The 20,976-nt window shown below is 35.2% G+C and overlaps 4 protein-coding genes and 1 long non-coding RNA gene across 7 annotated transcripts; 3 read left to right on the forward strand and 2 right to left on the reverse strand.

Annotated features, from left to right (window-relative positions):
• The first annotated feature begins 1,257 nt into the window (after positions 1–1,257).
• Positions 1,258–19,388, forward strand: LOC120193334. Its single transcript, XR_005522856.1, has 3 exons — positions 1,258–1,269; positions 1,381–1,383; positions 19,162–19,388. It is a non-coding gene; the product is annotated as an uncharacterized LOC120193334 (long non-coding RNA).
• LOC120193327 (SUPPRESSOR OF GAMMA RESPONSE 1-like) lies at positions 2,048–5,050 on the reverse strand. Its single transcript, XM_039195839.1, has 6 exons — positions 4,941–5,050; positions 4,446–4,575; positions 3,585–3,771; positions 3,011–3,501; positions 2,382–2,819; positions 2,048–2,302 (listed from the first exon to the last, which is right to left on the reverse strand). The coding sequence occupies exons 1-6, from the start codon at positions 4,946–4,948 to the stop codon at positions 2,249–2,251; spliced, it is 1,308 nt and encodes a 435-aa protein (XP_039051770.1). The 5' UTR covers positions 4,949–5,050; the 3' UTR covers positions 2,048–2,248.
• LOC120193328 (transcription factor bHLH30-like) lies at positions 5,388–20,799 on the reverse strand. Of its 3 annotated transcripts, XM_039195841.1 has the most exons (4): positions 20,437–20,799; positions 19,758–20,343; positions 18,352–18,850; positions 5,388–5,416 (listed from the first exon to the last, which is right to left on the reverse strand). In XM_039195841.1, exons 2-3 carry the CDS (start codon positions 20,328–20,330, stop codon positions 18,383–18,385), a joined length of 1,041 nt encoding a protein of 346 aa, XP_039051772.1. In that variant the 5' UTR covers positions 20,331–20,343; positions 20,437–20,799; the 3' UTR covers positions 5,388–5,416; positions 18,352–18,382. The 3 variants fall into 3 exon arrangements, with proteins under 3 accessions (XP_039051772.1, XP_039051771.1, XP_039051773.1); XM_039195840.1 differs by lacking the exon at positions 5,388–5,416 and having other exon boundaries at positions 17,824–18,850; positions 20,437–20,798; XM_039195842.1 differs by lacking the exons at positions 5,388–5,416; positions 20,437–20,799 and having other exon boundaries at positions 17,824–18,850; positions 19,758–20,399.
• LOC120193329 (leucoanthocyanidin reductase-like) lies at positions 9,471–11,252 on the forward strand. Its single transcript, XM_039195843.1, has 5 exons — positions 9,471–9,671; positions 9,762–9,902; positions 9,977–10,214; positions 10,454–10,657; positions 10,740–11,252. The coding sequence occupies exons 1-5, from the start codon at positions 9,483–9,485 to the stop codon at positions 10,997–10,999; spliced, it is 1,032 nt and encodes a 343-aa protein (XP_039051774.1). The 5' UTR covers positions 9,471–9,482; the 3' UTR covers positions 11,000–11,252.
• Positions 13,254–15,258, forward strand: LOC120193326 (pentatricopeptide repeat-containing protein At4g14170-like). Its single transcript, XM_039195838.1, has 2 exons — positions 13,254–13,258; positions 13,692–15,258. Exon 2 carries the CDS (start codon positions 13,709–13,711, stop codon positions 15,143–15,145), a length of 1,437 nt encoding a protein of 478 aa, XP_039051769.1. The 5' UTR covers positions 13,254–13,258; positions 13,692–13,708; the 3' UTR covers positions 15,146–15,258.
• Positions 20,800–20,976: the final 177 nt, after the last annotated feature.

Consider the following 20,976-nt stretch of genomic DNA (forward strand, 5'->3'; position numbering starts at 1 on the left):
TCGACCAAAATTCTCAAAGGCTCTAATGAAAATTAGATGCATGAGAGTGATGTTGTGCAAAGTTGGGACAAGAACTGCCCCCACTAGGATTTCACAAGAGAGGATTGGAATATTACTTTAAAAAAAGGATTTTCCGTTGCTACAATGTTTAAAAAGTTTCCTAAACATCTCATCAATCTGATTCCAATGTTGAAACTAAGATGCAATAATGGTTTCTAAGTGTCTTTCTTTTCATATGATTATGAAGTTTTATCAATAATAATATATTAAAAGCTTTTAAATAATCAAGTAGGTGAACTGTTGGAGAAAATGTCGAAAATTGTATTCATCAAGCTATTATATCTGGTGCTTGCTAACTAAATGAAAAAAAAGTATTTGACATGTCAAATCTTTGTGTACATGAAATAGACACATCGGGTGCTTCATAGTTTATTGTCCCCTTGATTGTAATATTCAAACATAATAATAATAATAATAATAATAATAATAATAATAATAATAATAATAAAATAATAATAATAAAATATAGCTTCTCATAAGGAGGATGTAAATTGGGGTAAATAAGCCCAGCCTGCAAGTTATTTCTGGTGATTTGAGGCAACAAAACATGGATTAAGATGCCTTAATTACATGTTATAACTATGAACGAGTTAAGTTTGAGTCCGATCAATTACAAGTTTAAATTCAGATTAATCGAGTTAGATTATTTTTTATTTAATCATTGGTATCTGATATATTGAACGACTAATCCGTAATCGAATATTGTAGAAGATTATTATAAAGACAACCTCCCAACCTGAGATGTTCCATTCACAAGTCAGAATTTGAACTGCTAAACTTACTTAAGGGATTTAATGTTTTACCCTACTAAATCAATTAAGTGTTGATATCAAGTTGGATTTTAAAGTTCATGTCAAAACTGAATGGTTTAATTACAACTGTTTAGAGTTATGACTATGAGAAGAGCTGTTGAGATGAAGAGTGAGCAATCTATGTTCATTGATAAAAACTACTGGATCCTTTGGCTTTCTGCTCTTACAAATTATAATAATGGAAGCTTTTTGGTTAAAAACAACAACTAGAAATGCATGGAATGAGTATTGACCTTAGCCAAAACCAGCATGTTACCGACGGCTACTAGTCAGATTGCTGTGATCCTTCATGTCTGTTCAGTTTGCATCATGGCATTCAACGAGTTCAATATACCCTGAGTTATATATTCGTAAATTCTTCAAACAACACTCCCTGTGGCCCATTTTCAAGGCTCAAGTGTTCTGCTCAACAAATCTTTAATGGCAGACCTGCCTCGGACACCCTATGTAAGTGCCCTACACTGCGGTGGCTTACGACAAGCTGCCAGCCAACATGGGACTGTTGCAGGGGGTCATGTTATATTCTAGCTTTCACAAAAGCAATCATGCTCCATAAAGAACGATGAAACAAGTTCTCTTGGGGACCTTTTTGATCAGTTTTTGTAGGCAGGCATGGTGGACTCTTCTCCAAGCCATTTTCAATCCAACTTCCAGTATGATCTGTAAAGCTCGACAGGTTCATGAACCTTTCACTCATCTGAATGTGCGATGATGCCTTATCAGCCTTGGTTGATCGCGACTTCCCCTATTGACTAAATAGGGTCCACACGGCATTGAACTCAAATTGCCATGACAATCTCCCACCAAACAATCAAGAGATGAGGAAATTTCTCTGTTGCACAAATATTGTATATAGTGTATGTATGTATGGATGGACGGATGCATGCATGCATGGATGTTCCTCCTGTTGTCTGCTAAATAGTCCTCTGGTTTTACTAATGTTAGAGTGGAATTTAACATTTATTTTCTGGTTTTACTGGTGATGTTCCAATCGAAATAGTTCATTGGGCCAACAATAAGTCAGCTGCATTTTCTGCATCTATAAAGTAAAGGAATTAGCGTCTATAATGATGAAACGTTTTCAGAGTACGTTATAATGATTACTAGAAGCAAAACTCGCGAGCTAGATTTATAAAGCAGACCAACATCATTAATAACAATGTCTTAGATCCGTAGCTGAAACAAAAGGGTTGCATTCAAGTTCTAGGAAGAGCAACCTCCAGAAGGTCGAGTATCTCCACCGTCACTAAACATGGTTCAAGCTTCCCACCAAAATTTACAGTAGAGATAGCCCCAAAATAATGAAAGATTGATAAGGTAAAGTTTTCACAAATATTCTACAACGTGCTTCTCCATGACTCATGACGAGTATTTAGTCAGTTACCTTTGCTCCAACCCCAAGCAATATAGCTATCCTGTGATGCAAAGTCCTACAATTACAGTTAACAAGTTCATTATAAGGATATATTAACCAAATCGTAAAACAAGTTAGGAAAGGATATAACATACAAGCTGACTCAGACGGAACTCTGGTGGTGTATCGAGTTCTATGTTTATTGGGTCATCACCTTCAAGGTTTTGACATTCCTCCAGATCCTTCTTGAGATGTTCTGCTCCCAACTGAGCATAATCGGAGAGACGGGAATTGTTGTCTGGTATTCCATCATTACCATTAGCATCCCTCTTTGGTGACTGGCTCTGAAGGAGCTCATCACAAAGAGAGAGCCCTTCCACTAGCTGTTGTGAATCCAACAAAAACTGCGATTCACCATCCCACCATTTTGAATCTTCCTCGGCATGATTATCATTGTCATTATTATCATCATTATCTAACATCTGATTAGCATGGTTTTCTTGACCAGGTAGATCATTGTGACTGGAATTTTCACATTCAGCTTGAACTTCATCTTCAACATACTGCATTGTAGGATGCTTTGCTGAAAAATCCTGAGATAAAGAGAACATCAGAACCTCTTTCAATATGGCCACTTGCAACACAGAGCACATGAATGCATTACCTCTACCGGTTAATAACCACAATCCGTCACATGACAATTTCCTACTGCTTAAAGTAGATAAAATGCAGTCCATGGATGATTCCAAGGCCCATAGCTAGGAAAACAAGAACAAAATATTACCTGAGCAGGGGGGTTGATGAAAGAAACTGTATTATCCTGTCCTTGGTCATATTCATGGCATTGCCTCCCTATTCGTGGAGGGTCAGGTGTCACAGGATCTACTTTAACAATCATTGTATCAGTCATTTCAGGTAAATCCCGCTCAGTTTTATCACCCTGTTTGGTTTGTTGCTGTTGCTGCTGATGAAATATTTTAGAAATAACAAACTCCCCGTCTTTTTCATCCTCCTCAGTTCCTAGATGATATTGGTGCATCACCCAATTAGTCTTCTCCGCTTTTCCACCTTTGGCCATAGTAATATAGAGAACCATAATCTTCTTGCATCCTCTTCGAGCACCATCCAACAACACTGGTTTGGTCCTACCAGTCTTATGCCAGCGGACATCACCAAAATGATCACCATGGATCTTTCGACGTTTCCGCGTTCCAGTATTGTAAGCTTTGATAGCTCGATGAAAGAAGTGGGACACACTTCCATCTTCCTTAACCCCTAAAGTTTCAATTCTTTGAATTAATGTTAGTAAAAAAGATGCTTAAAGAAAAGAGTAGGGAAAACCCTTAATCCTTACCAACCTGGTAATTTTTGGGGATGTGTATAACAGATACCATCATCATTTTCAATGGTTGGAATGAATTCGTTAATGAACGGATGGGGTTTTGAATCTTCCACACCAACTTTTGTTAGTAAATGCCATATGATCTCTTGATCAGATGGATCAAATTTGACACCTCGAGGTAACCCTGGCCATTCTTGATTCACCTAGAAACACACACCTTTAGTTGCAGTGCACATTACATGTACCAATTTCCTACTGTTCATGGTTATGAACATTAAGCAATGCCATAATATTTATGGTTATTAGTAAGTCAAGCAAGAAAGTTGATCACTTTAACAGTGAAATTAGAACATCACAAGTTCTGTTACACGCCCATTAAAACACTAATACTTGGACTTATGATTGTCAAAACAGTTATAATCCACAATATCTCCAAATATCATTGAATAATATTGGAATATTAGTAATAAATCTAGACATCTAATACTAGACACAAACCACATTGCAAGTAAATAGCTATATAGATAGTTGTAAGACAAAATTTAGCTCAGCTGAGATTAGGATTTGCCAAGATAAAGGAGAGCAAGTATTTGCAAAACAGAGAACCTAGCCTGATCGATGGAAGAGATACGCGGATGACCTACTTCGGATGCTATATGTAAAATCTTAGCTTCTATAAAGTAGCAGTTCAAGGCATGGCAATTTAACATTTCGTTTTATTGCTTATATCATGTTAAGGTAGCCATACGAACCTCGAGAAAGGCCCCGGGCAACTAATATAAACTCAATCAGCACAGACCAATATAAGCGTGCTCAACTAATCTCATTTAGGTACTCAAAGCATATAAGATAAAGCAATGGAAAAAGAAACTTATACATCACTATTGTCAATAATATGATGGCAATTAGGACAAGATTTGGTTGGGTTGCTTTTCCATGTCGCCCTTTCAGGATCAGATGCACTCCTGATTTTTGTTGCAATTCTGTTACCATCCACCAACCATGTTCTGCATAAAGCACACAAAAAAGAGAAAAAGGCGCCACTGTTAGTAGTTCTGTTCTCCATTTTGGTATGCAATCATCGAGTCAGTAAATAAAAAACCCAGAAAATCCAACATCTATATCTGTTTCATTAATCGAATACAACAAAAACCCTAATCATAAACAAACAATTTAAATGAATTAAACACTGCCCATACTACCTAGAAAATACCCAGAAAATCAATAAACATTTTTTTTTCAAAAATGGAGGGATTTTAGCTAAGGATCCAAAGTTAATATAAGGAAAGGATTTATCAGAAACTGGCATAAGTACCCAAAGTAATCATTTTTTCTTCACAGCATCAAGAGAAATGGAAGTTAGTCAACTTACCCAGCCATGGATCAATTCTCTCTCAGCTTTCAGTTCTGGTGAAAAGGGGTTATGTATATTCTACAGCAACATTAACTATTTGCTTCTGAATTTCAAACCGGATTTGTGGGATTACTACCACTATTGTTGTGCACGAAAAGGAGTATCAAAAGACTTTCTTTTTCTATAGAAAATAAAGGAAAAAACATCTTTTACTACCACTGTCGTTGACTACAGTTTTGATCAACGCCCATTATTGCCATGGTTAAGACTTGAAAAAGCTACCTTTTTTTTATTTTGGCTTATTCCTCCTTTAATTTAGTTTAATTCTTAGTTTAGCCCTTTTACTATTTTTTTCTCTTATCCTTGTACTATCCTTTAATCAATCACTTTGTTCGAACTATCGTTATTATTAAATTTAAGTCGCGTGACAAAATTATATCATACTATACATTAAAAAATAAATAACTCCTAAATTTTTTAAAAAATATATAAAATATATTTAAAATATATAAAATCGAGCTTTTTCATATCCGATTTGAATAATTTACGAACAAATAAAAAACAATATATTAAAAAAATTAAATTTATTATATTAAATTATTAATAATATTAACATTTATATATTTTTTTTATTTTGAAAAATACAATTTAAGACTTATATGTAGTTAAAGCTCACTTCCCAGGTCGATTCAAGCATTAATTTTTTTTTTTGAGTTAAGTTTAAAAATTTTAAACTCGTGAACTTTCGAGTCGAATTGAACTTCAATTTTTTATTTTGAATTTGAGTCAAACTTGACAATTTAAACAATTGAATTTTTTAACTAAACTTAATTTTATACTTTTCGAATTAAATCAAACTCAATAATATTTAAATTCTCGACTCGTTTAAAGCCCTAGTTAGACCGCGTAACGTTGAGATTAAGTCGGAAATAGAGAATAGAGAATATAACAGTTTATACTTGGGATGTAGGCTATAGCATTCGTGGACCCGGACCCGGACCCGGACCCGGACCCGGACCAGGATCCATTTGCCATTAACTGCCTGCAGTACCCAATACTAAGCTCCACTATCTCAAACTATTCCATTCTAATGTCTTGGATATGACACATTAAGAATGTATGGGAGTCAAATATTTGATAGAAAATTTCTAATATTTTTATCAACTACTTGATTCAAACATGCAACAACAATACAAAAAATTCAATATCGTTGAACTCGTTCAGTGTACTTAATTATAAAAGAGAACGCTATTCTTTTTAGAGAATTCGAGTTCGAGTAGTTGTATCAGTAAGATGTGTGTTGTAAATAATTCTAGAATTATTCTAGTAACTTTTTATCATCCTATGTTTACTTGTGTTTATGGTCCTAGTCCTGGGCTAAACACCATCGCCATACGTATGCGTTTGGTTCCTCCATGCATTTAGGTTTAGCTCAACAGGCTTCAACTACAAATGCTACGCGTGTTATGGAGAGTGGATCGGTTAGGTTAATATTTAACCCATCACCAACCTCTCTTTCCATATTTACAGTTAAAACCACAAAGCAATTAAGGCTTCATTCGAATCATAAACGTCTGTTGTTTGTACCATTCCAAACACATGCACGCCTTAATTTAACACAAAATCAGGTTTTACGTCTTCTCCAGTTAACATATCATACATATTGAAGATAAAAACACCATGCACGTGGTAAACAGAGCTTATTTGAAGTTGATTGAGAGGAAAGCAACCATGCAATTGCAGCAATGGCGTCGTTGGCAGCAAATAAGAATTTTTGCCATCCATGTGGCTTCAGATGCGGAACACATTATATTTTATGTAAATTTATTAAATGTGATCAAAATTAATACGAACAGATTAAATATAATTTTTATTTTTAAAATATTATGAATGTGTATATGGCCAAAATTATTGAAGTAGACACGATGTGGATGTGAGTAATGCAAAGAAATCAACTTCACGCCGGTGAAATATTGGTTCTTTGAAAAGTATAAAATATAAATAATCGATGGTTGATAATTAACGCAATAGTTAAATACTTGACTGGAAATGGAATATTAGGTACTAATTCATCCAAATCCAAATCACGTTTTAAGAAATAGGGTAAAGTACACAAACGGTCCCCCGACTATACGATGTTACTTTATTGAGTCATCCGACTATTAAATGTTATGAAATGGTCTCTTGACTATAGGGCATTGAGAGTCTCCCAATTATTAAAAGTTACAAAATGATCACTCGACTATTCATATGTTCGTCATTTTTGTTAAAAAATTGAAGTTAATTTGAGCTGAACATTGATATGATGACTGTGATATGATAACACATGATCTCAAAATCTTAAACGACTATCATATGTCAGTCCACATGTTAACGTTCAGCTCAGAATGTCATCAAATTTTTAACGAAAAAAAGACAAGTTTGGAACATATGAATAGTCGGGACACATTTTATAACTTTTAATAGCCGAGGGACTTAACAAAATAACACTTTATAGTCGAGGGACCATTTGTGTACTTAACCCAAAAAATAATAATAAACAAATTGTCTTCATTCATTGATTTTAATATATATATATATATATATATATATATATATATATATATATATATATATATATTGTCTCCTCTACACAAATTGCAGGTTTGGAAAATGACAAGGGTTTAACTCATGAATAAATGATAATTATTTAATATAGTGACACTTATAATTGAATTAGTTTTAATCATGAAGTACTCCTCATGTTTCAAATTTAATCTTAGTAATTAAAAAACATTAATATTTAAAAGTTAACATCTGTACTGGACTTATCATCAAATTTATTGCAGCTGAAACTCATTTATACCCTGAAGCAACAGATAGGTACAATAAGTTTGTGATGGTGATCTTCAGACCATGTGAACCAGCTGGCTTAATTAAATAAACTTTTTAAATAAAAATTATTCATGCATGAAATTTGATAATTAAGTTTGATCGCTCCTCGCCAGGACCGTTCCGTTCCGACACACATGCAACATACTACAGATATAATGTAGAGAGTGGAATAATAACGTTAGGTGAGGACCGACTAACAATGATACGTTAGGTGAGTCAACCTGGAATGAAATACGTGCTTCCTCTATCTCAGTTTCCGCTTCATCAAGCACCCACTTTGTCAACAGATCATTTATGTCACTTTAATCTCTGCACCCTGCACTTGTTCTTAGGACAATTTAATCTGAAACTAAGGGATTCTAATATGATAGTCAACTTTTTTTTATAAAAAAAAAACAAGTTTTAGGTCGGGTTTAAGTTAAGTTCGGCTTGAGGGCGAAAAATCTTCGATCCAACTCGATTTGAGTATAATAATGTAATCTCATACAAATTTATAGATAATTGTTATAATACCTCATCTCTCTATAGATTTCTTAATTAGGTCTTTATTTTACGTCGAATCGGGTCAGATCAAGTTTATATTAAAAATTTTAAGTTGGATCAATTTTGAGTAAAGAAAACATATTTTTCAAGTCAAGTTAGATCGAGTCAATTTAACCAAAAATTCGATCCAACTTGACCTGTTGTGCTCTCTACTTATTACCCAAATTTGATTTCTTCATATCGAAGCTGAAGCCAATTCACCACGCATCATACTAATATTTTTTTATAATAATTAATATTATTATACATTTAAACTATTGTAATTATGTAATTACAATTTGTGTTATTAAAATAACAAAGAAAATTAAGATGCAATTATGTTTTCAATCTCAATCGATGAGGACTAAAATTTCTCATAATTACACAAAAATAAAATTATTAAGATGATAATTATATTCTAGTATGAAATTTACATATTTTTTATCCGATAAAATCTCTATCTTTGGTCTATAATATTATATATTTTCAGAAAATGGAAATTATATAATTATATTAGTTACTAATGTATAGTTAGTTCTAATGTGTGTTTTTTGAGTTTTGGTGGATTTATCTTGTATTGAAATTCGGACTAAACTTATAATTATGTACAATATAAGTACTAATTATAGAATTTAACCCCTTTACTTTCAAAAGAAGATGTAAAACCCTATACAAAATTAAGCCCCGGGATTGCAAGTGAAAGGGAGGGCGATCCATTTTAATTCGTTCATCGTCGTCACCGGTCACGAGTTTCTTAGCTAGCAGTCAAACATGTTTAATTTCTAAAACAATGATGAAAATTTATGAAATAAAAAGCAAAAAAAAAAAAAAAAAAAAACTTCATCTCGCTGTAATGAAAGTGAGTTTAGTAGTATTGCTTGCAGCCCATTTTTCAAGAAGACATAAAAATGAATCTACCACAGTTGATGTTAGTTTTATTTACGGTCGGACCAAACAAATTGCATTCTTAATGGAATGTTTTTTATCCAAATTGTATAGGGATGGGAGAGTTTGATCCATGGCTGAAGTTGTTGAACCCCTGACGGGTAGTTGGATCATCCGCTGCCTCCCTATATATAGACCAACCACTCTTCTCTCTTGTTATATCTTTCAATAACGCCAAAAATTCCATAACTTGCTAAGATCCTCAGCTAGTTCACAGGCATGACTGTCTCCACATCCAATGGCCGTGTCCTCATAGTCGGAGCAACCGGCTTCATCGGTCAGTTTGTGGCGGAAGCCAGCTTAGATGCTGGTCGACCCACTTATGTTCTGCTCAGGCCCAGCTCGGAAAATCATTCCAAGAACAAAATTGCCAAATCCCTTCAAGACAGAGGCGCCATTTTGTTGAATGTATCATCATAAATATTCTTCTTTTTATCATAGAAAGAGATGGGTTTTTTTTTCCTTCTTCTTCTTCTGATGGGTGGATTTTGTCTCCAGGGAGTGGCGAAAGACAAGGAGTTGATGGTGAAACTGCTGAAAGAGCACCACATTGAGATAGTGATATCAACTGTGGGTGGTGAAAGAGTGCTGGATCAACTGTGTTTAGTCGAGGCAATTAGCTCTGCCGGTACAGTTAAGGTATAGCTCCGAGGCATTCATTTACTATAACTAGTACAAAGAAAAGAAATCGGGTTGATTTTATTTTCTTGCAGAGGTTCTTGCCGTCTGAGTTCGGACACGATGTGGATAGGGCGAACCCAGTGGAACCCGGGCTCAAAATGTACAAAGAAAAGCGGCAGGTCAGGCGTTTGGTTGAAAAATTGGACGTTCCCTACACCTACATTTGTTGTAATTCCATTGCTTCTTGGCCCTACTACGACAACAGGCATCCTTCGGAAGTCATTCCTCCGTTGGATCAGTTTCAAATCTACGGAGATGGAAGTGTCAAAGGTAATAAATACAGTGACAAAATCACTGTTGTCCTCGTCTACCACATGTGATAAGGTTAGGTGGTCCAGTATGTCAATAAATTTAACTATAGCTACTTACATTGTTATAATCTTACCGGTCGAAACTACGAAGACCGTTAGTCTAATATTGCTTTTGAAAAGTACTTTTTAACCGAAGTTGGTGTAAAGTTTTATGACTATTCAAGTTGGTGAATTCTTTGTTTATGTCTCCCGGTGCAGCTTACTTTGTTGCAGGCACCGATATAGGCAAATTCACCATGAAAACTGTTGACGACATTAGGACAGTGAACAAGTCGGTTCATTTTAGGCCAGCCTGCAACTTCTACAACATGAACGAGCTTGCAGCTTTGTGGGAAAGGAAAATCCGACGAACCCTCCCTCGAGCTACCGTCACTGAAGATGACCTTCTCTCGGCCGCGGAAGGTCCATGATTCTCATAGACCAGTCCTGTTCAATTTGAACCTCCCCTGCATTGCTTAACTTAATTCATAGCTTGAATTTGCAGAGAATCGTATCCCACAGAGTATTGTTGCGTCATTTACGCATGACATCTTCATAAAAGGTTGCCAAGTCAATTTTTCGATAGACGGACTGAACGAAACCGAAGTGAGCAGCCTGTACCCAGATGAGCCATTTCGAACATTGGATGAATGCTTCAATGACTTCCTAATGAAGATGAAAGGTGAAAACACGAAGCAAAGCAATGAAATCCCGGCCCCAAAGCCGGTGGTCGAAGCCTTTGCCATCACGGCAACATGTGCTTGACGTCAAAAATCAGCACAAAACTATCCTTGTTTACTTCAATTATGATGATTGAATAAGATGATTGAATAAGATGATTGAATGTTAATTTAGTCCAAGACTCTAATTAGTAAAGATCTGTTCAAGGTGGGAAAGAAGGTGCAGAAAGGAGAACGAAAACCACCAACTTGGCTGTTTTATCATGTACCTTGATGATTTGTCTAGTGATTTTGATTTGTATGCTATCCTGCATTTAGTAATAAAATGTGATATATTCTCAAAAAATAAAATAAAAAGAAAGTTCTAAAAGTGAATACCCTCTTAGTGATTTCAAGTGTATTATATTTAATGTTTAATAGTTATATGAATTCGATCTTAGTATATCAATATCTATTTTCACAGAACTTAAGTTTGATATTGTTGATAGGAATAAGTTTATCTCGATCCTTGATAATTTACTTCTTTTAATTTAAATTAAGAGTCACAACCGATAACTTGATTTCTATGAAAGTTGAAAGTCAAACATAACACCAAACCTATTTGGAATTATTTGAAATGTGGCAACAACAAGTAAAGTTCTTAATAGTTAAGAATTAAGTTTTGATAAAGACATTGAAAAGTCAAAGGAAATCCTCTACGGTAAGGAATTATGAGGCTGCAAAACAAAGTCAAAAAAGGCTGCAATAAAGGAAGAAAGTGGTAGCTTCTAAAGGCTTCAATTAGTCGGTTTAATTAGCTTATAAATATATGCAATGTATGAGATGTAATACAAAAGAAGGAATATGAGTGAAAGCTTAGAAAAGCTAGAGAGAATTGAGTAAAGCTTATCAAAACTTAGAATAGCGAGGTTGTGTTTGTAAACTAGTCGCAGCTAGTGCTGTAGTGTTGTAATATTGGGTAACATCTTTGTAATGTATTTTGCCTTGTATCAATAATAATTCGTGTTATAAATTACTGAGTGCCCATTTACGCTTCCAACAAGTGATATCAGAGCTTGGTTCGAGTTTAACGTGGTGAAGATGGTCAACATGATTCAACCACAAATCCCGAGATTGACAAAGACGAATTATGGTAATTGGAGCATTCAAATGAAGGCGCTACTAGGCTCCCAAGATTGTTGAGATATCATCGAGGATGGTTACACCGAACCTGAAAATGCAGTAGCAGAAGCAGTTCTGACCAATGAAAAGAATGTATTCAAGGAATGCCGAAAAAAAGATAAAAGAGCATTGTTCTTTATTTTTCAAGGAATAGACGAATCTATTTTTGAAAAAATTTCTAATACGAAGACCGCAAAACAAGCGTGGGAGATTTTGCAAAAGTCTCTCCAAGGTGCCGAAAAGCAAAGAAGAATCGAAAGATTTATCCCAAATATCGATCGACGAGCTTGTAAGTTCACTTCAAGCCCATGAGCAGAAAATGAAACAAAATGAAGATTCTGAAAATTCGGAACAAGCTCTACAAAGCAAGATGAATGTCAATGAAGGAGAAGATAATAATAGGTACACACGAGGCCAAGAAAATCGTAGTGGTTATCATGGAAGATACAGAGAAGGATTTAGAGACCGAGGTATAGACAGATATCAACAAGGAAATAAATCCCATAAAATAAAGAATCTATTGGAGATGATAAGCGGAGAAAAGCTCGGAATGGAAAATCAAGTTTGAGGGGGAGTGTTAGAAATCAAACTTGATTTCTATGAATGTTGAAAGTCAAACATGACGTCATACCTATTTGGAATTATTTGAAATGTGGCAGCAACAAGTAAAGTTCTTAATAGTTAAGAATTAAGATTTGATAAAGACTTTGAAAAGTCAAAGGAAATCCTCCACGGTAAGGAATTATGAGGCGGCAAAACAAAGTCAAAAAAGGCTGCAATAAAGGAAGAAAGTGGCAGCTTCTAAAGACTTCAATTAGTCGGTTTAATTAGCTTATAAATATATACAATGTATGAGATGTGATACAAGAGAAAGAATATGAGTGAAAGCTTAGAAAAGCTAGAGAGAATTGAGTAAAGCTTAGCAAAACTTATAATAGCGAGGTTGTATTTGTAACTAGTCACAGCTAGTGTTGTAGTGTTGTAATATTGGGATAACGTCGTTGTAACGTATTTTGCCTCGCATCAATAATAATTCGAGTTATAAATTACCAAGGGCCCATCTACATTTCCAACATCTTGCATTTAGTAATAAAATGTGATATAGTCTCAAAAAATATAAAGGAAGTTCTAAAAGTGCATACCCTATTAGTGATTTCAAGTGTATTATATTTAATGTTCAATAGTTAAATGAATTCGATCTTAGTATATCAATATCTATTTTCACATAACTTAAGTTTGATATTGTTGATAGGAATAAATTTATCTCGATCCTTGATAATTTATTTCTTTTAATTTAAATTAAGAGTCACAACCGATAGTTAATATGTGAGATAGAAGAGAGAAAAATGGAGTAAGAAAAGAGGTTATTCTAAGTTAAAATAAGAGACCTCTCTCACACTATTTTATCTCTAATCTAGAATAATTTATTCTTTTACGTCATATTTCTCCCCTTATCTTATATAAATTTATTATCAATTTCGACTCTCCCTTTATAAAAATAAAAATAAACTATCAATAATCAATGAGATAAATTTATTCCATCAACAAATACCTAAATATCGAATCGTATATATATCATAGAATGACTTATATTGATATTAATATAAATAATAAAGATGTAGTAAGAGCAAACATGAAGACTCTGTTCAAGAAGCTGTATTCAACATTGGATTGTTCGAGTCCAATCAATGCCAACCTCATCTCTTACTACTTCTCCCTCGTTAACTCATCGCCGAACTGCAAGCATTTACGCCACCTTCACGCTCGCTTGCTAAGGACCTCTCTTTACGACAATGTTGTTATCAGTTCTAGGCTTGTTTTGGCTTATTCCCAGCAAAACCACCTCGTCCCTTACTCGCTTTCTGTCTTCTTTCATATGCCCCAAAGGAATATCTATTCATGGAACATCATAATCGGAGAGTTCTCCCGCTCAAATTCCCCTCTTAAAGCCATAGATTTGTTTCTTCATATGTGGCAGAGTTCTGATGTCAGACCCGATGACTTCACTTTCCCGCTTGTTCTAAGGGCATGCGTGAGTTCTGGGCTAGTGAAACTAGCTCTTTCTTTTCATGGGTTGTGCTTGAAATTGGGTTTCGAAAGGAGTCTATTTGTTGCTTCTGCTATGGTCTTCATGTACGTGAATTTTGGGAAGATTTTTGATGCGCGAGTCCTGTTCGATGGAATGCCAAAGAGAGATGCAGTGATGTGGACGGCAATGTTGGATGGATATGCGAAGCATGAGGAACCGACGTTGGGTTTGGCATTATACAGAGAAATGATTGATGCTGGGGTTTCGCCTGATTGGGTTGTTATGTTAAGCTTGCTTTTAATGTGTGGACTATCGGGGTGGTTAAAGCATGGGAAGAGTGTCCATGGATGGTGTGTGAGAAGGTCATTGGGGATGGAACTGAATTTAGGCAATGCCATTGTCGATATGTACTTAAAGTGTGCTGTGTTAACTTATGCTCACAGGGTTTTCAATACGATGAACCAAAGAGATGTCATCTCTTGGAGCTCTCTCATATTGGGACACGGGTTGAGTGGGGATGTTAGGACCGCATTCGAACTTTTCCAGAATATGATTGCTGAAGGGGTTAAACCCAACGAAGTTACATTTCTTGGTATATTATCAGCTTGTTCCCATGGTGGACTAGCGGAAAAAGCAAGTTTGTGTTTCGAGATGATCGGAGACTATGGGGTGACACCAGAGTTGAAACACTACGCTAGCATGGTCGATTGTTTGGCGAGAGCAGGGCTTTTGGAGCAGGCAGAAGAATTTGTAAATGGAATGCCTATGGAACCTGATGCAGCCATACTAGGAGCTATTCTAGCTGGATGTCGAGTTCATAACAACGTCGAAGTCGGTGAGCGAATCGCAAAGAAACTCATTGGTCTAGAGCCAGAGAAATGTGGTTATTATGTGTTGTTGTCGAACATATATGCCGCCACAGGTAAGTTCGATGAAGCTGAGAAAGTTAGGCAGGTGATGAGGGGGAAGAATGTATCGAAAGTACCAGGTTGTAGCTCGATTGAGTCGGAGTGTTGGCTTTCCTCTTCGGCAAAGCAATGAAGTTATTTTGTTGGTTTGCTGTTCCTGCAAGGAGTTGCGCACAAATGTTGAGTATTATAGAGCCTGAAATTAATTGGGCTTATAGGTTTCAATGGGCATATATCCTTGGGTAACTCGAAAATTTCTTATGTTACAAAATTGTGTTTGGTCATTTTATTAATTTGGAAATTCGTTTCTATATTTTAATATTTTATTTCTCATAATTCGTTCTTTATTTTGATAATGATATTAGTTAGTCCAAATAATTAATACCTTTATAATTATTATATTAAACATGTGACTAATAAATTTATATAAATATTTTATTATTTCATCTATAATTACTTTTTTTTTTAAAAAAAAATTATTATTTATATAAATAGTTTTACTCGTTAATATTATAAAGGTAACGAAATCTAATAATAAGAGAGAGGAAATTATTTGCACACCAGTAACATATGTTAATGCGTATGGTCTTATCCACACTATACTTTCATATTTATTTGTATACCTTCAGCACCGGGCATCTTCACAGTAACTTTGAAGTTGCGAATGAATCCAGGCGGCCTGGTGTTTCAGTTAGACGCAGTAATCAAGATGCAATATAGTATTATTTTTTTTATTACAGCAAACAGTGGTTTATAGTACATGTTCATCAGCGGCTGTCTTCAATATACGCAGCAATATTACAGCTCCGGTTCATTACACTTAACAGCCCTTGTCTTAATTTTAGTTGACCACAACAGTCTCCTTTTATCATGAGATAAAGCTGTTTGATTCCCCACTGCCACCTGCATCTGTTTCATTCTTCAAACTCCAAACTTCAAATAGCCCTTTCTTAGATTCTTCACTAACACCCTATATATGCTATCTAATGCTTTTTACTCGTCTCTCACTGCTCTCTATTCTTTCCTTCTTTTTATATCACAAATCTCATCACCATTTTAAACAACTTGATATTGGAACTTGGAAGCTATAATATATCAGATCATGGTTTAGGGTTCATGCAAATCAAAAATTATAAATAAATCCGATTTGTATATATATATATATACTTACTAGCCCACATGCTTTTTGAATTTCTTACCCACACGTAGCTTAATATACATGTATAAAGTAAAGACAAGCAAAAGGAAACATAACTTACAAGTGTTTCTCTCTTGTACCCATATTAGCAATCACTAACAGGTGGAGGTTTTACATGGCTCCAATTAAGGTGGACTATTATGGTTTATTACATGAGGTTTGGTCCTACAAGAGGATATCAAAATTATCCTCTTTGTCCCCTATTAAAGTTAATAAGATCCTTGATCTTAACTTATTATAGGCTCGTTTAAACTGAGTTTAATGTAAGGATACATTTCTCTATGCTTGCACGGAAGTTCACCTCAAGAAGACAAAGGATATATACTTCAGAAGCAACTAATTATCCTGTTTAGAAGTTCAACATATGATGATATAATCAAGAGGCCATGGCTTAGGTGAAAAGCCATGGCCTTTACATTTCTATTTTCTTTATTTTTGTAAAAGAAAGCAAAATTTTGAATAAAAAATCTAAACATAAATAGAAAAAAATGTAAAAGGGCAATTCATTTACAAAAAAGAATCATAACTTATATAAATAAAGAAGTCCACGCACATACATATATCAGCTATCTAGTTTTCTCTACATATGAAAGTAAACCCCTGATTATTAAAAATAATAACCTAAATAATCTTAGATCCTACACGTATTGTATAAGGTTAATAGATAGTTTATGTACTAATGATATGGTTTTATAAATTATCAATGAATCAAATCAATACATAATATAAATTAAATAAATTTAATTATGATTTTATAAATTTTAGGGTAAAGTATATAAATGGTCCATTTGATTATGGGGGATGTTGTTTTGTTGAATCCCCTAATTATTAAAAGTTAGAAAATAATCCCCTCAAATATAGAATATTGTTTTGTTGAGTCTCTGACTATTAAAAGTTACAAAATGGTATGTGACTATTCATATGTTCCAAACTCTTTTTTTGTGTTAAAATATTGACGGTCGTCTGAGCTGGACGTTAACATGTTGAGTTAGATATGATAAAATCTCTTAATGATGTCTACTAGCACATTCATTGTTTTCAAGCACCAGCTTAACGTTATAATGTAAACGGAGAGTCGATCCACAAAATACAAATCAAATGTTTCTAGGATCAGATTTCATCATATCTCAACCAACATGTTGACGTTCAACTCAAACAACGACCAATTTTTAACGAAAAATGATGAGTTTGAAACTTATGAATAGTAAGGTAATCATTTTATAACTTTTAATAGTCGATGGACTCAGTAAAACAATTTTCTACAATCAAAAGTTCATTTTGTAATTTTTAATAGTCGAAGGAATCAACAAAACAACACCATTTAATCAAGGGACCATTTATATACTTTATCCTAAATTTTATTATATTATATATTTATATGTTATTGAAATTAAGAAAATAATAAAACACTCGTTCTCTCGTGCATAGAAAAACAAGCCAGACCCGTTAGGGTTTTCTCTCTAATATCTTCTCTCTCACACTCGTTTTTTTAATAATAAATAGAGGCAAAAACTTATGAAAGCTGAGATATGATGATGGTGGTAGTGTAACATCATGGGTAGAACAAGAATAAGAAGAAAAGAAGTTGGTCGTCACCATTCTTAATACATTAATGCATATGATCATAAATTCCCACCAAATCTGAAGAGAGAGATGGATAGATTTTGCTACAAAACAAAACCCCAGACCAGACCAGACCAAACCAAACCAGAACATGGAGTTTCATGTTTTTTGTCCCAACTCCAAGCTAAGCTGGTTCCACTCACCACAGCAATCACGTTCACGTTTTCTATGTTGGGTTTTGATATAAGGTTTCTCTTCCCACGAAAAAGATCCTCCACTCTTTTTTTGGCCTATTCTTCTCTCCATTGCAATCAGCATCATTGATGATCATACGATAACCAAAACCCCAAGCACAACCACCTCATCAATGATCATGCCATCAGACCTTACCCCCATTTCCTTCAAATCCTTGTTTATAATTGAACCCATTGTTTATGTATACAAACCAACCACACCATCATTATATATTTTGTCCACTGACAGGAAATACACATTTAAAACACTCCCAGAAATGGAAAGAAAAAAACAAAAGAGAAAAATGAACACCCCCATCATGAATACTTAGTAGATTAAAAAATAGTACGTATTCAAAGGTATTTTTTTTGTAAGTTAAAGAGACCTGTGTTCAAGAATACTGATGTTGGTCCTTTGTCTCTTAACATTCCCCGAAGAAGACTCATCCACAGACGTCTTCTCCATCACCGCTTTCAATGCTTCTTGTATTGAACTAATACAATACTGCAGCTGCTGCTGTTGCTGCTCACCGCTACTACTCGAGTCTTCCTCTCCGGTAATAAACAGAACGTTCTTTACACGCCCACCCAGCGTTGTGATCTCGGCTTTTAGTGTTTTTAGACGTAAAGCTTTCAATGTCTTGATTAGATCGGGCAAGAGGTCTGACCTATCTTCACAGCAAAGTGAAGCTTTGACCACGAACTTACCGTCTTCTTCCGATGTATCAACCGTAAGTTCATCGATTTCGGTCGGAACCGGACTCGTTTCCGCTATCAAAGAGGTCTGTCGCTTCAGCTCCTTAACATGTTGGATCACTTCTGCAAGCAATGAAGCTTTGTCCGTCTACGCCACAGTGATAAACAACACAAACAACAATTAAAAGGAGCAATCATTTAAGTTTTAACGTGGATTAAAAGCTAAAGTGTTGTTTAATTAACGTGCAAGTGATTAGGTTAAAAAGCTTTGTCCCATCAATGCATAAAAAGAAATAATCAAATAGACAAGAAATGACATGTTAAAAGTGGTTTCGGTGAGTGAAAGGAATAGGTGCGTTTCGTTGTTTTCTCCCTGCTTTGATGAATTAAAACTCGAAAGTAGCTTTAAGAATAGGCTGTTAATGGCGGGGATTTGGTTTATTTTTTAAAACGTTCAAGGGAATGGCAGAGGTGTAATAGTATGAACTGACAACATGCTAGTTTGTCTTCCTTTATATCTTTTCATTTTTCCTACTTAATTTGACTGATGATCCGGCAAGAAAATTCTGTGGAAGCTTTTCAACTGCTCCTTGGTTTCTCTTTATCATATCACCCGAGCGACATTAACGCTCATTCCCTTTTCGTATACCCTTTTCTTCCTCGGAACTACCACAAGATTGTTAAGAATAAACCCAAAGTCGAGCTTTTTTAAAAAAAAGACGGGCCGAGAAAGAAATGTGACGAACTTTTCACGTCTAAATGGGTAGGTTTTGAGAGCATAGTATCAGAACATCTAAGTAGAATCTTGGGAAAATCTGCAGATATATCTTTGAAGGTGGGAAAGGCTTCAATATAATACAAAACAAAAAGGAGGGAATGGGGGGCAGAAAAGGTGTATTGAGTGACACTTCCATAGTTCCCATATAATTATAATATAGTAGGGCATGTTGTACGCGTGATGATTTATAATGGTTTATTTTCGACAATTTTATAAAAAAAATTATTTGTGAATAATTTTTTTCACATTACTATTATGTGTGATGACTACAACTTACTTTCGTGGTGCTTGGGAGTAAGCTGCGTAGCTTGGCGAGATGATTGTTGATTCGTTCTCTTCTTCTCCTTTCAGCTTCGCTGTGACTTTTGGATGCTGCGAGAGCCTTAGCATCCATGATTTCTTGAGCAGTCATCTTACCCAACTCGGCTTGTAGCCCGAAAGGAGCCGAGCCTGGTTGAACCATCGGTCCTAAAGTGTCAGATAAGATCCTTAGATGATCAGCCGATGTCCCATCGTATGCAAACTGCACGCCAGGAGCTCTTCTGTTGAATAAAGCACCGTACGAGGACGGCGGAGGAGGGACTAGAAAAGGGTCATCGTCTCGAACAGGGTTACCAATGAAGTGGTGGGACGGATTGAAATTGTGAATCGGAGGGAGAGACCATGGTATGATGGGAGAAACTTCAGGGAATATCAACCCTCCCCGTGTTCCCCCAAATAAATCATTTCCCTGCTGCAGCTGATGGTGCATCTGCTGGTGTTGTTGCATAAATAACTGTTCTTGGTACCCCTGTATGTTATGGATAGCTTGAGAACACTCCCCTTGATCTTCTTCTTTCTTTCCACGCATCCCTCGATATTTCCTGGAGAAAACAAAGATGGATTCAAGTGTTTATCCTACGGATAATATGGACAGAACCAAAAACAAAAACGAAAGAGAATAAAAGGAGACAGACCTTGCTATGATATATATTGCTTACATAGATGAACTTTTGAGAGGGGACTGGATTCTTCTTTGGTGGTGGTGGTAAGTGGTAAAAAAGAAAGAAAGAAAAAGGCAAAAAAGGAATTGGGTTTTGGGTGTAGGAAGGAAGAGGATGACTCAATCTCTTTCACTTGGGGTAGGTTAGTTTCTGGCAGGCACTTTTCTTATCCTTAGCTTCAAAACAAGCTTTCCTTTTCCTATATGCTTTGTTGGTGTCTTTTTGGTCGCTTTGGTTTTTGCTCTCTTCTCCTCCTCTTCTCCACCACTCTAAATTTATAGAGTCTGCAAGTACTGTTAGTCTCCTTTGCTTTATTCCGAAGGCATTTTCTCTATCCATTCTTGTAGCAATCAGGGATATCCTCTCTCTCTCTCTCTTTTTAATTTATTTTTATAAAATGCTACTAGTTTATACATGAAAGTATTTCTCTCTCCATCCTTATAAAATAATGCAAAATGGTTTGCTTTTTGTGATTGGTCCAAAGTGTATAATTACATTCTGTGTCTGAGTGCA

The sequence above is a fragment of the Hibiscus syriacus genome, unplaced genomic scaffold, assembly GCF_006381635.1.
Source record: "Hibiscus syriacus cultivar Baekdansim isolate YM2019G1 unplaced genomic scaffold, ASM638163v2 tig00116995_pilon, whole genome shotgun sequence".
Taxonomy (NCBI): domain Eukaryota; kingdom Viridiplantae; phylum Streptophyta; class Magnoliopsida; order Malvales; family Malvaceae; genus Hibiscus; species Hibiscus syriacus.

Coding starts and splice junctions, on each gene's coding strand:
- LOC120193328 (XM_039195841.1), bottom strand. CDS start 20,330: ATGCGTGGAAAGAAAGAAGAAGATCAAGGGGAGTGTTCTCAAGCTATC. Junction 18,851..19,757: donor TACTCCCAAGCACCACGAAA/GTAAGTTGTAGT, acceptor ACTGTGGCGTAG/ACGGACAAAGCTTCATTGCT.
- LOC120193326 (XM_039195838.1), top strand. CDS start 13,709: ATGAAGACTCTGTTCAAGAAGCTGTATTCAACATTGGATTGTTCGAGT.
- LOC120193329 (XM_039195843.1), top strand. CDS start 9,483: ATGACTGTCTCCACATCCAATGGCCGTGTCCTCATAGTCGGAGCAACC. Junction 9,672..9,761: donor GAGGCGCCATTTTGTTGAAT/GTATCATCATAA, acceptor TTTTGTCTCCAG/GGAGTGGCGAAAGACAAGGA. Junction 10,215..10,453: donor CGGAGATGGAAGTGTCAAAG/GTAATAAATACA, acceptor CTCCCGGTGCAG/CTTACTTTGTTGCAGGCACC.
- LOC120193327 (XM_039195839.1), bottom strand. Junction 3,772..4,445: donor ATATTATTGACAATAGTGAT/GTATAAGTTTCT, acceptor GTGTGTTTCTAG/GTGAATCAAGAATGGCCAGG. Junction 2,303..2,381: donor AGTTCCGTCTGAGTCAGCTT/GTATGTTATATC, acceptor CTGTAATTGTAG/GACTTTGCATCACAGGATAG.